This window comes from Kockiozyma suomiensis (genome assembly GCF_038497685.1).
Source record: "Kockiozyma suomiensis strain NRRL Y-17356 unplaced genomic scaffold V2V93scaffold_12, whole genome shotgun sequence".
Classification (NCBI taxonomy): Eukaryota; Fungi; Ascomycota; class Lipomycetes; order Lipomycetales; family Lipomycetaceae; genus Kockiozyma; species Kockiozyma suomiensis.
Genome location: NW_027117675.1, coordinates 194841 through 209002, shown reverse-complemented (window position 1 = coordinate 209002; position 14162 = coordinate 194841). Strand labels below are relative to the sequence as shown.

Genomic DNA, 14162 nt, shown 5'->3' with positions numbered 1-14162 from the left:
TTGATTGATTTACTGTTATGGACAACGTCCAGCAATATATTCTAATCCTGTTTATCCCTAAAACCACAGTATCTTACTACAAATAGGTCTTTTGGCCAATGACCAATTCAAATTTGAATAAAAACAAAATAATTGTGAAAACAAAGGTTTTTTCCCTGTTTGATAACTGATGGTTAGGGCTTTTATAGAAATCAGGATTACTGGAGCTGAAATAATATATTGACATAATCGGGCCTGGCTAGCTCAATTGGCAGAGCGTGAGACTCTTAAGTAAATCTTAGAAGTCATCTCAAGGTTGGGGGTTCGAGACCCCCGTTAGGCTTTTTTTTTCAATTTTTTTTATTTCTTTATTGAACTTTTTATGTTTCAAAATATTCAGCTAAACGAGAAGAATCTAAATCTGGAATTTAAAGTGAGGATCGGGCTGAGTTGAGAAGCGTAAGACAGCCCCCAAACAAAGTTTAAACCTCGCAAGTCGCAATCTAAGTGAACTGTCGAGAGCCGCTCAGATCAAAGAGCGCTCAGGATCCCGAGAAATACATTTTGCAAAAGCACAGTATCCAGACTAAGCAAACTCAATTAGCCTGTCTGGTACTGGAGCATAGAAATTGAAAACGAGAAACAATGGCTGAGGATTCGGTAGCACTTGATATCTCAGAATGCGGTACATACGAGGATTTAGTGCGGAGCATGTCGCAGATTCAACTAGACTCGCAAGAGCTAACAAGCCGGCTTAAAGCACTTCATGAGACTCAAGCGTCACCGCTTTCGTATTCCTTACAGCGGCTTGATATATTGGGTGCTGGATTGAGTGGGCCGCAAAAAGGGGCGCGGGACTTGATCAAGATGCTTTCTGACGCGTCGTTTGTTGCTTCGCGAATTTCTCAAAAGGTTAGACAATTAGACAGGGAACAAAGTCGGGTTCAGCAAAGTTTAGAATACGTGATTCAAACACAAGAACTCAAGGCGTCGATAATTGGCATATATGATGCGACGCAGGTCAGAGATTGGGAGTCAGTAGCTCAGCATATTCATCGGGCGTCAAAGCTACCTACGGAGCTCGTAACAGGGAAGTTTGCTGAGGTGATGGTTCCAACTGAGGAAAACCCCGAGAGCCCTAGTATTGCATTGCGTATTGCAACTGAGTCATTTGGCGGATTGTTCTTACGGGAGTTTGAAAGTGCTGCAAAAGCAAAAGATGTGGAGAAGATTACTCGATTTTTTAAGTTGTTTCCGCTGATTGGAAAAGAGCAAGAGGGGTTGGACGTGTATGCCAAATTTGTCTGCACGATTATTGCCAACCAGAGTCGACAGCTGATGAGCAGCAAGAGTAAGTTTACTTCTTTGATTTCGCTGATGCTTGTACTAACTATCTCTTACAGTCGAGGGACCGCTATTTTTTGGTATGGTAATGTCACGACTTTTCGAGAATATTGCAACAATTGTAGATCAGCACAGTCCGATAGTCGAACGATACTACGGCCGTGGAAAGATGCAGCGAGTCATTGAAAGAATTCAAAACGAAGCAGATGCGCAGGGTGGGATAATCGTCGATACATATTTTGATGATAGACACATCAACAGACGACTATCAGAGATCAAAAGCTATGCATTCAGTTTTCTTGTGCAGAGTTTTATGCCTACTGGTATGGGAATGGGGATCGGTATGCGCTCGGTTAGTCCGGCGGTGCCTCCAGATGCAGGAATGACAAGCGCCGGAGCAACGAGTATCAATGTTCAAGATATAGATACGCTGCTGAACGAGTGTGGAGTTATGATTGGCAGATGGAGTCTATACTGCAAGTTTTTGGCTGTGAAATGGTGGAGCCAAGCTCCTACCGAGTTTGAAGAAGACGGGGTAACTGCGAAAAAGATTGGCGCAACAGCACTCAAAGTGCCGCCATTTCTTCCCGAAAGCAAGTTATACGGCAAGATGAATAGCAGAGTGGCGACAGCATTCGAGTCTATGGCCACCTTTTTCTTTAGAAGATCAGTCGAGAAAGCGTTCCAACTGGACGAAGCACCCAGTTTGTCGCATTTACCAACGGAGCCTTCCGTGACATCGCCGTTAATATCTTCGGCGATTGACGATGTGATGTACGTTTTGAACGCGGTTCTTGAGCGCACGGTCTCTACAGGCCATCCAAATCTTATTCGAAATGTAGTTGCCAACGTTCGTCGTGTGCTTGAGTCTGATCTAGTTGGAATGATTCAACGTAAAATGCGCGATGAATCATATCCCCGCGCCCCGGCTACTTCAAATAGCAATACTCCTGCATTGCCACCAAATGACAAGGTGAACTCTTTTTTGATATTATTGAATAATCTGGCAGTTGCAACAGAGTATATTGAGCGCATTGTTGAAACTGTCGTGGGAACATGCGGCGACGGAAAAGTTGTGTCGGTCTTCCCATTCGGCGATGACCATGAGCAAGTGATTGCTTCCTTACGCGCTTTATCGCACTCTTTTGAGACGCGAGTCAAAGAACTCTTGAATGATGGTGTTCAAGTTATTTACGTTCAGGTGGTCAAGCCACGTCTGCGTCCTTTACTCGCCACAGCTTTCAAAGATGCAACGTATATGACCCATGGCGCTGTCGGCGATGATGCCGAAGAGTCGCTCTCGCAACAACAAGCTGATCTTGTGCGATTGCGATTTTCGTACGGCTGGGATGCGATGATGCATCCGATAAGACGCATTCTGACCGAGAAAAATTACTCTCGTCTACTTGCCGTCACTAGCGAGCAACTGTCTGGAATGCTAGAGCGCCGGGTATGGGGTATGTCTGGTCGCGTGAATGAGCTGGGTGCGATTCAACTTGAGCGAGACGTAGCTGGAATCATTTCCCATGTATCGCAAGGCAAATGGTATTTCTTACGAGAGCGATTTGTGCGGGTTGCGCAGTTGGTTATGGTTCTTGGAATGGATGAGAGTGAGTTGGAGGCCGGGGGCATTGAATGGGTGCTTACGGAGGACGAGAGGCGGCGCGCGGCTACAATTAGAGTTGACGAGAATGTGTAAAAAACCACTAATGTATTATACTATCTGATATTTTGGAGTTATACATAAGCCTTATTGAATGCTCAAACATTACATCCATTGTATGAAGACTGCGTTGCCCAACTGAGTGTGCGGCTCAAAAAGATTTATTCTGATCTCCGTCATCGAAGTTCAGACGGACGAGTCTTCGAAAACATTGAAACACACAGGATCAATGGCCTTACGTTATTTCCTGGGAATCTAACATAAGCAAAAGTGTGGCTACAGAATTTTAGAAAATCATTGCTGACGGCCAGGCGAATATCGTCGACAACAATGGCAGCCCTCTACGAGACAAAAGTGCTGCCTGTGCACGTGAAGGACATTGCTTTCCCAGCGACGGCCGACTTGCCTGAGATTGTACCAGGGAGCGAAACGGAGATTAATATCAATCGTGCCGCCGACATCTTGAGAACCCATACGGCACCGGTGGCATTTCCTACTGAGACCGTTTACGGACTTGGCGCGTCGGCATTGGATACCCGAGCTGTGCGACAGATATTTGCGGCCAAGAATAGACCGAGCGATAATCCACTGATTGTGCATATTAGCTCAGTATCGCAGCTAGACCGCGTGTTAAAAAGCAAAGTTCTGGCGATTTACGAAAAGCTGATAGCAAAGTTCTGGCCTGGTCCGTTGACTATCATTCTGCCATTACCAAGCAATCCTGACAGTGACGAGCCGGTCATAAGTCGAGCATGTACACCAGGCCAGGCGACGTTCGGTGTGCGAATGCCAGCACACATAGTAGCTAGGGCGTTGATAGCGGTATCAGACACTCCACTTGCTGCGCCATCAGCAAACGCATCGACAAAACCGTCGCCTACTACCGCGGCGCATGTGTATGCCGATATGCACGGTCGAATTCCGATTATTCTTGACGGCGGAAACTGCGAAGTCGGCGTTGAGAGTACGGTTGTGGATGGTACAGTATCGCCTCCGGCTGTACTTAGACCAGGAGGAGTTAGCGTCGAGATGATTCGCGAATTTGGTGGAGAAGAGTGGAGAGATGTCGTAGTTGGTAAAAGCGAGGCGGGGAAGGATGAGAGCGTGAGAACGCCTGGGATGAAATATCGTCATTACTCTCCGCAGGCTAAAGTTGTTGTTTTTGTCGGTACTGGCGATGGTTCAGAGGTTGTGAACGCGTATTTACGAAATAATACGAGTCGCAAGATTGCATTGCTAAAGAGCAGACAATTTGATATAGAGAAATGGGATACATCTATATCAACTCAAATATCGTTCATCAAAGAGTTGGGAGCTACAGGAGCTGAAATTGCACGAAATTTGTTTTCAGGACTTCGAGATGCCGATGAGAGGCTGCTGAAAGACTCTGCGAACGAAGGTGAACCGTTGATTATAGTCGAAGGAGTAAGCGATGCAGATGAAGGCGCTGCCATCATGAATCGGCTGCGCAAGGCTGCGAGTGAAATCTACGAGAATGGAGTTTTGATTGTCAAAGATTCTCATTAATAGCATGTTTTAAATAAAAAACCATTATACAATTCTTGTCATTGTAAGAGTAAATGCTGTTGCCATGTTCTTTTAACAGCCGGGGATTAGCGGCTTATGTACTAATCCCTTACAAAACGTACAATGAAGTCGAGGCAAAACGGAGGGGAGGCACCTATTCAACCTGAATATCAAACACTACCCAGATCGGCTTTCAAAAGCCGTAAAAGGAGCACAACTTGTATATTAGCTCAAACACATGAATAGCCGACGTTTATATCATTACGACGCATGAAGCGAGTGTCTCGCACGCGCTTCTCCAGATTACACTCATACAGAGACAAAGACAGAGACAGAGACAGAGACAGGGACGATCCGACAGACAGGCAAGAAGAATAGAGCACAAAAAAAACGAAAGCCTATGCAAGCAAATTTCTCTGAAGTGCAAATGAGTTCTGATTTATTTTACTCTTTCCTTCGAATAGCTACCGCTCAAGCGCTTCGAGCAGCCGGTATCGATCGATGCGCGCCTTCTGTGCTCGATACACTAACCGACTTGACGATCCGGTACATGGATCTCCTATCCGTCAAGGCGAGCTCAATCGCGGCTGTTTGTGGTCGTGGAGAGATTGAGATTGGAGATCTAAGGATGGCAATGGAGGAAATTGGGATGCTGAGACCGAGGAGGATACTTGATGAAACAGTTGATGATGGCGAACACTGGGGAATCGATGTAGAGGATGAGGGATTACAAAGATTTTTTGAATGGTGCCGGAGTATACCTAAAGAAATGCAAGCTGTTATTGGTGACGAGGCGCTAATTGATGGTCGGTCATTTTTTTAAATCTTGGTTAAATTCTCTAAGATCACTTTACTAACGAATTACTATTCCACAGGGTTGATGAAGAAGCAAGCGGGCGTCGGTCAGGAAGATAGATTCAAAGGCACAATTCTAGATCCAGTTGATCCCTCAGAACAAGAAACGAATGGCTACATGACGGCGAAGATCAAAATCGAAGGCGGCCCAGGACCTAGTGCTTTGTCATAGCCTCCTGATATAAAAAGGCGAGATGTACATTAGCTTGAACGAGGATGTTTATGAGTAGTTTTGAGAATGACTAATATGAGTTTATCTTAAACAGTAATACACAAATACGAGCCACTGAAACTACTACTTTTAGACGACTGTCTTAGCATAATATAGTATACAATTAAAGTACAAATATCCGCTCCCAATACCAATAACTCAAAAACATAGAATAGTCAACTGACATTAGGCAAAAAAAAATAACATAAAACAACGATACTTTGCACAAGATTCATACACGAAAAGGAAACACATACAATAATATAATACAGCGGAATCCTTAGATCAAGAAGAACAATACATCCTAGTTTCCTCTCCAGAGAACAATTACCAAACACACACAAAAAAAAAATTGAGAAACCATACTGAAAGGCAAATCAAAAACAAATAAAAACAATAGTTTACACAAACAAAAAAATATGCGAGCCACACACCACGCAACGGGAAAGTACAAGGCCACATTTAAGAAGTCATCTTCGCCGATACACTCTCCATGATATCCTCTGGCACAATACTAAACTCTTCCTGATTCTCAATCAAAGCATTGACAGCTTCAATCGCAAGGAAATAGCCGTCACCTGCTAAGCCGCCCACAGTCTGTGCCTGTGTAACTTGCTCGCCCGTATCAGGATCTATCTGAGGTGGGGGAAGAGGACCGGCATCGTCTTCGCCGGTTGCGTTCTGCGAGTACAGAATATTGGGTGTAACGACTGTCGAAAGGTTGTGCATATCCATTTTCGATCCGGATTCTTCGTCGACATGAGAGAACGAAGCAACCCATTTCAAAAAATTAAAAATAACCTCCATGGAGTCACGATGCGACCGCGGCAGTAAACAGCAGCATAAATGAAGAACTCGTCTTCTAATATCGTCGTCTGCAATTTTTTGCGAAACAATCCAGATCCGATACAGCTTGAAAGTGAGGAGCGGATCTGGCATTTCGCGCAGAAATTTCTTTAAAAGAGCAGCGAGCTGCACAGGTGACTCAGCATCTAAGTTTATGCGTGAAGAGGAGGTGCCTGTCTTGTCAATATCTTCTGCTAGAGCCTTGAGCTTTCGGATATTTCCGTTCTTGCGGAATACACCTTCAACGGACATATCTAGATTCTAATTAGTAATCATGACATTCCACTTTGATCAACTCTTCTAGCAAATATACACACCTTTACGCCTCATGGAGCTAATAACATCATCTAAAAACGATGGAACTTTCAAAACCCCAGCACTAACACCAAGTTCTGAGTTCGTCCCAGTTCGGTCAACAAGCACATCAAGATTGAGTTTAAATACACCAGGCGGAGCAGTGTTATTTCCACTTCCTTTCCGCTTCAACTTCTCAGTAGAAGCCGGAGTAGCAGACCCAATTCCACCACCAAAGTTGCCGTCTGCGCCACTATTCTGACTAGGACCATTAGATTTTGTAAATGCTTTACCGAACTTTTCGAAAAATCCCATCACTTTAGTCGTACTCCCAGGAGAAGCAGGAGAGCGGGCTTCGCCAGCCATGTCGAGATACTCTGCCTCAGTGAAAAATTCAGCCACAAGAGGCTGTAACTCAGCATATGCCTTTCGACGTACAGCGAGATACTCAGCAGCAGAAAGCTCGGAGAAGTATTTGACTATTCCAGCACCAGCTTGTGATAGAGTAGATGATGCGAACGAATGCGTGACTGACCTTGACCGATCAATCAAACCTGAACCATCTCCAGCAATGGCAGCGGTTGCCGCAGCAGCGGCAGTAGCTCCATTTGAAACAAGTGGCCATTGATCTGACGGTGCCGAGCGTAACTGACGGTGCTGCTGTTGCGGCGGCGGTAGCGATGCGCTTTCTTCGCTGTTTCGCTGCGGACCAACATGAGATTGCGTTACTGATGGTTGCTGAATCAACTTTGGCACAGGACCAGAGGCTAATTTCAGCGAGCTCTGCCGCTGATGGCGGAACGCATTTGGCCGTTGCTCTCGAGCTTGCTCGGCAGCTACTATTCGCGGAATATCATCCAGCTTGAGATACTTTTCGCCAAACAAGATATCAGGCTTTTCTGATGAGCTTGTCGGAGTTCGGCGAGGAGTAGCTATGTTGTCGCTGTTTTTAGGGGCGGGCGAAGATGAGCTTGCGGGGGAAGGCACCGCGGCTCCATCTCGACCGTTACTTGGTCTCTTATTTGAACTTTTGTGGTGTTGCAGCGAATCGGAGGGCGAACCAGAGCCGTTTGGAGACGAGTGTAATGATTGCGAAGAAGTAGAGCCTTTGCGGGACTCGTTTTGCAGTACACTTTTTGACCGCCGAGCCTGCTTCCCCTTTGCGTCCGAGATGGCACGCTTGAAACGCGTGGAGCGCAGACGGCGTATGTCAGTCAAAGTATTCACGTAACCCTCAACAGGTTCGTGCTTGTCTAACGAAGAAACGCGTTTCAAAGGATCTTGAGAAGAAGCGAGTGTGTCTACGGTCTTGTATACTCGCTGCAATGCAACTTTGAGTAGGAACGAGTACTGGTTCAAACGCGAAACGAATGCAAAGTCAGCACGACATTGATCAGCTGGAGTGGCACAGGTAGAACAAAGAATGACACGTAGATTATCGCTCCAAAGGGCTTCAGGGATCTCGTTTACAAGTGACCGCTGGCATTTTGCACAGGCGAAACAGACGGGGGTCAGATGCCAACGCCGATCGCGCCTGTCTTCCGAGACCGAAGACATTAGTCGAGCACACCTTTCCTCAATCCCACGACGACACGAGATGCACTGATCGGTTATGTTTGGTATCAGGGTTTGTCGTGACAGAACGGGTGGAGTATTGTGAGAGCTGAGATAGTCAAGAAAGTGTTCGACGGCGTGCATATCTGGATCAAGTTGGTCTTGTAGAAGTGCAGAATCAAGGCCAAATTGGATAAGCAGTTTGAGGTAGTGGGCCATGGAGGTAACGAGGTCAAGAATATCTTTTGACGAGGAAGCTGGATTTGAGCGGGACTGAGATAATGATGCCGGTGGAGAGGAGGAGAGAACGGAGCCGGGCAGAGTAGTTAAGAAGTTGACAATGTTTTTGCAAAGAGTTTTTGGTTCTTTTCCTAGTGCTCGAGCGACGGGCGGGTGCTGGCGGAGGTCGTCGACTGCAGAAAACAAAACTTGGACACGATAAATGAGCCTACTGGCGGCTAGCACTGACGCCAGAGTAGACCCTGCGGTGGCATATTGCAGCATATCGGATATACAAGCAGCGGAAACTTCCTCGTATTCTGACAGCACTGTCCATATGCGAAAGACTTTATTTTCGACGGCGGACTGCTTTGATTTCAAAAGTTCAGGTGTGAGATCGCTGTCATCTTTCCAGATATAGGGACCAGGGTCAGTCACTGCCGACGCAGGCTGAGCTGATTCAGCAGCAAGACGAATGTTCCAAAATTTGTGAATCATATAGCATTCAGGATGCCAGTGTTCATGGCGGCCGTTACGAAGGTTTTCAATGAACTGGCGTAGAATGGCAGAGTCGCATCCTTCGCAGCGGTCGGCGAAGAGGGTCGAGAAGTGAAAGTGACAATAGACGGCTCCATCGCGTTCGTAGTAATTATCATCAGCCTGAAAGACGCGCGGACAAATTGAGCAAGTAAAGTGTTCGAGATGGTATTTGTGGCCGACGGCCATAACATAGTCACCGCGGAGGGCACCGCCGCAGACATGGCATAGCAGAGAGCGACGGCGAAAAAAATCATGTTCACAGAGATGAAGAGGTGAGGAAGACTCGGGAGTGGGAGAGTCTAACAGGAAAAAGTGGTTGCCGATGGCTTTGCCGCAGTCCTGCAATAAAAAAAGGATTAGCTTTTTCTGGCAAACAAAAACAGCGAGACGCGAACAGAGCGGCAAACAGATAGCGAATTGCTGTACGAGAACACAACTAATCATTGGGAAAAAAACAAAAGGAAAAAAGAAAAGACAGCGGAAGACGTACAGCGCAGACGAGGCAGGTTTTGTGGAATGTTTTGTCTGCGACACGAATGGTTGGCGCGTCGAGGTCGCGGTGGCAGCTGGCGCATGTCGATGCGGCGGGTTGAGACAGCGGCAGCTGATCAGCAGCAGAACTAGACATTGCAGCTGCTACGGAGGTGACATCGGCGGCAGATGACGTGGTGTTTGCGGGAGGGTGGTGAGAGAGGAGCATGGCGGAAAAGGCACCGCGGGCATGTGGGCGCGGACACGCGTCAGGGCCGGCGGAGAGGGCGAGGAGGAAGAGGAGAGAGGAGTGGAAAAATTATAAACAAGAGAAGACAAAGAGAAAATAAGAGGAGCAAAAGAAAGAGAAGAAGACGGAGGTGGAAAGCGATGAAGAGGAGGGGAGAGTGTCAAGTTCGTGGCGAGAGAGCGAAGGGGCATGCGAAGCGAGTGCTGAGTCATCAATGACAGATTAAGCGAGCATGTGGCTGGCTATATTTATCTTCTATTGTTCGCGAACTGTTGGATGGTTGTGTTGCAATTTGCTTTATCTTATCAGTTTACGGAAAGATACTGGATATAAAACTACTTCTCCCGTGTATCTACTTGTATTATAGGGTTTGCCAACAATATATACTGCTATTGAGCAGCATCTCTATTCCTTGCTCTGTCCAATCCTACACTTCCTCTTCGTCTTCTCTTCCTCTTCCTCGTCCTCGTCCTTTCCCTCTTGCTCTTCGTCTTTCTCATCTCTTTTTTTTCTGCTTAGTCTCTTCTTCTTCCTCATATTCACCGAGCATTTCGTTTGGCCACAATTCTCTGCCTTTAAATCATCATCCTTCAATGAAGCTGAACCCGGAAACAGCAGCTCACACTAGGCCGTTATCAGCTACTCACGTGATTGTTAATTTACGTGCAGCGGGACAGTAATCGTACAGTAATCGTCGGTTCGGCCTGACCTGTTCTCACCCGTCAACACTCCAGTTCGTCAACTAAAAACCACAATGAACATCAAATACCTACTCTCTCTGGTGCTTTTGCTTTATGTGCAAACACAACCAGTGCTGTCTCTCCCGCTGTCTCCGCCAGCGTTCTTACCAGATCGCGCCGCAAGACACCATCCACCCTGGCGTATGCGTTCTCATATCCAAAAGCATGAACTACCTGACAACGACGCCGAGCTAGAAACTTTATACCGTGAACAGCTTCTTCGGGATAGTCTTTCGAATCACTCATTGCATATTTCTAATCTTCCTGATGTTTCTGCTCTTGTAATTGACGTCTCTGAGGAGCAGTCTTTTGATACCTCTGCCGATACCAATACGATTGAATCTGGTAATTACCCAGAAGGACATGATGAGCACCTCCCGATATCTGGCAGACACCATGAGTATGGTGAGGGGAAAGGTCTTGCTAAACAGATATTTCAAGGTCTCATCTGCTTACTACCCGATAAGGCTAAACATTACACAACTTGCACTTCAGACTCTCAGCATGAACATGAAGAGCATGAACATGGAGAGCATGAACATGGAGAGCATGAACATGGAGAGCATGATCAATCCGAATCCGAATCTGAAGCCGAATTGCGCTGATCAATAAACCGATTTCATTGATACCTCACTTGTTTTACCTGCCCTACTTGTATTTTTATTTTACCTCGTCAAACCAGACATCAGCAGATCATCATGTTATGTATATTTATAGTTTTTCTCAATAACTGAACAAACTGCAGTTGATAGCCAATACAAAATATAAAACCTGAAAAGCAAACCGATCACAAAACGCCTTCTAACGCCTCAAGACACTGACTTCGAACCTGCTCGATCCCTTTCACATTACTCAGCTGATACAGCACAGGCTCGAGTGCCGTCCATTGCTTCTTGGCCTCGTAAACATTCCCATCATTCACAAGATCTCGTAGTCTTTTCGGTGATTCAACAATCAGCTTGACTTCCTGCCGCCGCATTTCCTGTTCCTGCTCAGAACTTGAGTCCTCTCGCCGATTCTCAGACAACGTAGCAATAAGTGATGCCGAAACCTCAGCAATATGCGCAACAGCCGGTGCCAGCGCGGATGTAGTCGGCTGTAACGGATCCATGTTTCCGCGCATACTTTGAATTGTCTCGATTGCGGTAATCAGCTTTGAATAGTTGTCGTAAACCAATGCCTTGCCTTCCCCGTCAAGCGTGCGGATCTCGTGCATCAGCGAGTTTTCCTTGGCAATAACCTCCTGCGCACTGTTTTCCCGCACAAACCGATCCAGCCAAACATTAGCGTTAAAATCTGGACGGTCGATATCGGACGGAGGCACACCTGCCGAGAAACGATCAGATCCAAGCGCGTAGAACTCGCGAAGAGCAGTTCGGCGGGCCGCGGCGGCCGACGAAGACACTACGCGCCTGCTGCCGGTCGCCGATGAAGCCGGAGACGGAGATGTAGATGGAGATAGTGCAAAGGAATTATTATGTGGGGATGCTGGTCGGAGAGACCGGTCAGTGCCTACGCTCGTCATTTCTGGGTGGTGAGTAGCAGCTATATGTCTCTTGCACTGCGTCGGGACTCTTCTACTAAACCTGACATCTCTTTACAAATCGATTACATAATCGATTACTTATATTTTACATAATCAAGATTAAGTTATCAGATCCGACGCATCGAGGCCATAATCTATAGATCACCCGAGTCTCGGCCTCGGCTGGCCAAGTCTTGCCGGCCAAGTCTTCTCGGGCTAGTGTCTTGTTAAATGACCGACATCAATGTTAACTTACGCGACCTATAAAAACGCGTCGGTGTCTTTCTGTTCTTCTGTTTTGTCGTCTTCCTTCTGATTCAAGCTGCTGTTCTGCTATCATGACCCCACCCAGTGTCGTCGTCGTTGGCGGCTCCATCGGAGGCCACAGTCTCGTCCAGTACCTCGTCTCAGTCCTCCTCGCAGACACGCGTCGCCAAAAACTTCAGCTGCCGATGCCGCGCATCACCGTCATTGAGCCCCGTCGCGGCCTCATCAACCCAATTGCAATACCGCGAACATTGGTCGACCGCGAGTTTGCGCCCATTACTTTTGCTCCGCCGTCTGCTTTCTCAGATGCAGTACTCGACAATGTTGACTTTGTTCGCGGATCGGCGGTGTTTATGGACTCTGGCAAAGTAGATGTCCAGCTCGACGACCGGCCGGAGAAACTCTGTCTTCCATTTGACTTCTCAACTATTGCCGTTGGTCGGCATCGTGCACCATTCGTTATGCCACCCCAGACTACAAAAGCAGAGTATCTCACTTTTGTCAACAACTACGCAGATCGATTTCGCCTGGCGGACCGGATAGTTATCATCGGAGGCGGCGCCGTAGGCATTGAACTCGCCGGCGAGCTCAAGTACTTTTATCCAAATAAGACGATCACTCTTCTACACTCTCGTGACCGTCTACCACCTGAGCCGTCTCTTGATCCAGGATTCTCGGTCCAGGTTCTTGATGCGTTACAGCGTCTAGGAGTAGACACGTATTTAAATACGCGCGTCACCTCGACTGCCCCGGCAGATAAGTCCAATTTTAGCATTGGAAAGGAAATAGTGACTACGCTTGATGGTAAGGAATTTCATTCGGATTTGACAGTCTGGTGTACCTTTCGCGGAAACCCTGCGACAGAGTTTATGGATCCCAAAGTCTATGCCTCGACACTTGACGAGTTTGGCGTATTAAAAGTAAATCCTGACATGACGCTCGTCGGATCGCCGCACTCATTCGAGCACATCTACGCAATTGGTGACGTGAATGATTTCCCTGTCATCAAAACAGCCGGAGGAGCTGTCTTCCAAGCGAATATAGTTGCGCAGAATTTAGCGAGACAAATCAATATTGCGCAGGGACTATATGAATCTTGCAAGGAGGATATTCCGGATGTGACGATTTGTGAGACATGGGGGGATGCGCATATGGCTGTGATTATTGGACAGGAAATGGCTGTTTGCCAAACAAGACAGATTGGACTGGCTACTGATTTGAAGGATACTGCCAAGATATTTGGCGGAGATATGAGTACTTCTACGATGTGGAAGTCGATGGGGATCAATCAGTCTACCGAATTCAAGAGCCTTGATAATCACGCTCATAACAGTCAGTCCGAAAAAAGGGGAGATGCTGATAAGTTGGCGTCCAATGGTAAGTGATTTATCAAAAGAAAGACGAAAAATAAAATAAAGAAACTTTTTGGATTTAAAACAGCTATAAATTCAAACAGTGTAATAATTTGAATATGATTTAACTGATGTGCGCATTGTATCTCTCTACCTTACAGTTTCAGAAATATAATCTGTTATGATTCAGACAATTGGAAAAATAAAAGCCATCCGCTCTATATCCTTCAGAAATAATTAGTAAATGCAGGAAACAGAACAAAGATGCGCAATCAATCAGATGAATCAGATGGTCAGAAAGTTTTGTTTAGTCATTGAGAACTTAATCTCTAGTACTAGAAGTGCCAAAAGTGCTAATTATCATCACTTCAATTATTGATATTGCGCATCAATCAATTAATAGAATCAACATACCTTGTTTATCATTAAATAGTTTCAGCGTAGACAGATCTCTTTATATACTAAACTATTGGCACAAATTCAAACACCCTAGCCCTAATTTCCCAACTGACGCGTGACTGCTAA

General features: G+C 46.3%; 7 protein-coding genes and 1 non-coding gene across 8 annotated transcripts; 6 read left to right on the top strand and 2 right to left on the bottom strand.

Moving 5' to 3' along the window:
- The first annotated feature begins 232 nt into the window (after window positions 1-232).
- On the top strand, window positions 233-322 carry V2V93DRAFT_t57. The gene has a single exon. It is a non-coding gene; the product is annotated as a tRNA-Lys (tRNA).
- Window positions 323-332: 10 nt separating this feature from the next.
- V2V93DRAFT_349179 (COG4 transport protein-domain-containing protein) lies at window positions 333-3084 on the top strand. The gene is made up of 2 exons (XM_066907943.1): window positions 333-1330; window positions 1383-3084. The coding sequence occupies exons 1-2, from the start codon at window positions 625-627 to the stop codon at window positions 3020-3022; spliced, it is 2346 nt and encodes a 781-aa protein (XP_066764208.1). The 5' UTR covers window positions 333-624; the 3' UTR covers window positions 3023-3084.
- Window positions 3085-3178: 94 nt separating this feature from the next.
- Window positions 3179-4549, top strand: V2V93DRAFT_373623 (DHBP synthase RibB-like alpha/beta domain-containing protein). The gene has a single exon (XM_066911040.1). The coding sequence runs from the start codon at window positions 3317-3319 to the stop codon at window positions 4511-4513; it is 1197 nt and encodes a 398-aa protein (XP_066764207.1). The 5' UTR covers window positions 3179-3316; the 3' UTR covers window positions 4514-4549.
- Window positions 4550-4664: 115 nt separating this feature from the next.
- V2V93DRAFT_373622 (uncharacterized protein) lies at window positions 4665-5689 on the top strand. Its single transcript, XM_066911039.1, has 2 exons — window positions 4665-5319; window positions 5389-5689. Exons 1-2 carry the CDS (start codon window positions 4914-4916, stop codon window positions 5538-5540), a joined length of 558 nt encoding a protein of 185 aa, XP_066764206.1. The 5' UTR covers window positions 4665-4913; the 3' UTR covers window positions 5541-5689.
- On the bottom strand, window positions 5599-9896 carry V2V93DRAFT_373619 (uncharacterized protein). The gene is made up of 3 exons (XM_066911038.1): window positions 9523-9896; window positions 6743-9371; window positions 5599-6679 (listed from the first exon to the last, which is right to left on the bottom strand). Exons 1-3 carry the CDS (start codon window positions 9730-9732, stop codon window positions 6042-6044), a joined length of 3477 nt encoding a protein of 1158 aa, XP_066764205.1. The 5' UTR covers window positions 9733-9896; the 3' UTR covers window positions 5599-6041.
- Window positions 9897-10056: 160 nt separating this feature from the next.
- V2V93DRAFT_373618 (uncharacterized protein) lies at window positions 10057-11277 on the top strand. Its single transcript, XM_066911037.1, has one exon. The coding sequence runs from the start codon at window positions 10508-10510 to the stop codon at window positions 11096-11098; it is 591 nt and encodes a 196-aa protein (XP_066764204.1). The 5' UTR covers window positions 10057-10507; the 3' UTR covers window positions 11099-11277.
- Window positions 11178-12030, bottom strand: V2V93DRAFT_373617 (Vps51/Vps67-domain-containing protein). The gene has a single exon (XM_066911036.1). It carries the CDS (start codon window positions 12016-12018, stop codon window positions 11281-11283), a length of 738 nt encoding a protein of 245 aa, XP_066764203.1. The 5' UTR covers window positions 12019-12030; the 3' UTR covers window positions 11178-11280.
- Window positions 12031-12194: 164 nt separating this feature from the next.
- On the top strand, window positions 12195-14050 carry V2V93DRAFT_406746 (uncharacterized protein). Its single transcript, XM_066912677.1, has one exon. The coding sequence runs from the start codon at window positions 12357-12359 to the stop codon at window positions 13668-13670; it is 1314 nt and encodes a 437-aa protein (XP_066764202.1). The 5' UTR covers window positions 12195-12356; the 3' UTR covers window positions 13671-14050.
- Window positions 14051-14162: the final 112 nt, after the last annotated feature.

Bases quoted from the DNA above. Each gene is read 5' to 3' on its own strand.
- V2V93DRAFT_373622 (XM_066911039.1), top strand. From the start codon at position 4,914: ATGCAAGCAAATTTCTCTGAAGTGCAAATGAGTTCTGATTTATTTTAC. The intron at 5,320-5,388 runs GTCGGTCATTTT...ACTATTCCACAG, and splicing joins TGACGAGGCGCTAATTGATG to GGTTGATGAAGAAGCAAGCG.
- V2V93DRAFT_373618 (XM_066911037.1), top strand. From the start codon at position 10,508: ATGAACATCAAATACCTACTCTCTCTGGTGCTTTTGCTTTATGTGCAA.
- V2V93DRAFT_373623 (XM_066911040.1), top strand. From the start codon at position 3,317: ATGGCAGCCCTCTACGAGACAAAAGTGCTGCCTGTGCACGTGAAGGAC.
- V2V93DRAFT_349179 (XM_066907943.1), top strand. From the start codon at position 625: ATGGCTGAGGATTCGGTAGCACTTGATATCTCAGAATGCGGTACATAC. The intron at 1,331-1,382 runs GTAAGTTTACTT...TATCTCTTACAG, and splicing joins ACAGCTGATGAGCAGCAAGA to TCGAGGGACCGCTATTTTTT.
- V2V93DRAFT_406746 (XM_066912677.1), top strand. From the start codon at position 12,357: ATGACCCCACCCAGTGTCGTCGTCGTTGGCGGCTCCATCGGAGGCCAC.
- V2V93DRAFT_373619 (XM_066911038.1), bottom strand. From the start codon at position 9,732: ATGCTCCTCTCTCACCACCCTCCCGCAAACACCACGTCATCTGCCGCC. The intron at 9,372-9,522 runs GTACGTCTTCCG...TTTTTATTGCAG, and splicing joins AAACCTGCCTCGTCTGCGCT to GACTGCGGCAAAGCCATCGG. The intron at 6,680-6,742 runs GTGTGTATATTT...ATTAGAATCTAG, and splicing joins TAGCTCCATGAGGCGTAAAG to ATATGTCCGTTGAAGGTGTA.
- V2V93DRAFT_373617 (XM_066911036.1), bottom strand. From the start codon at position 12,018: ATGACGAGCGTAGGCACTGACCGGTCTCTCCGACCAGCATCCCCACAT.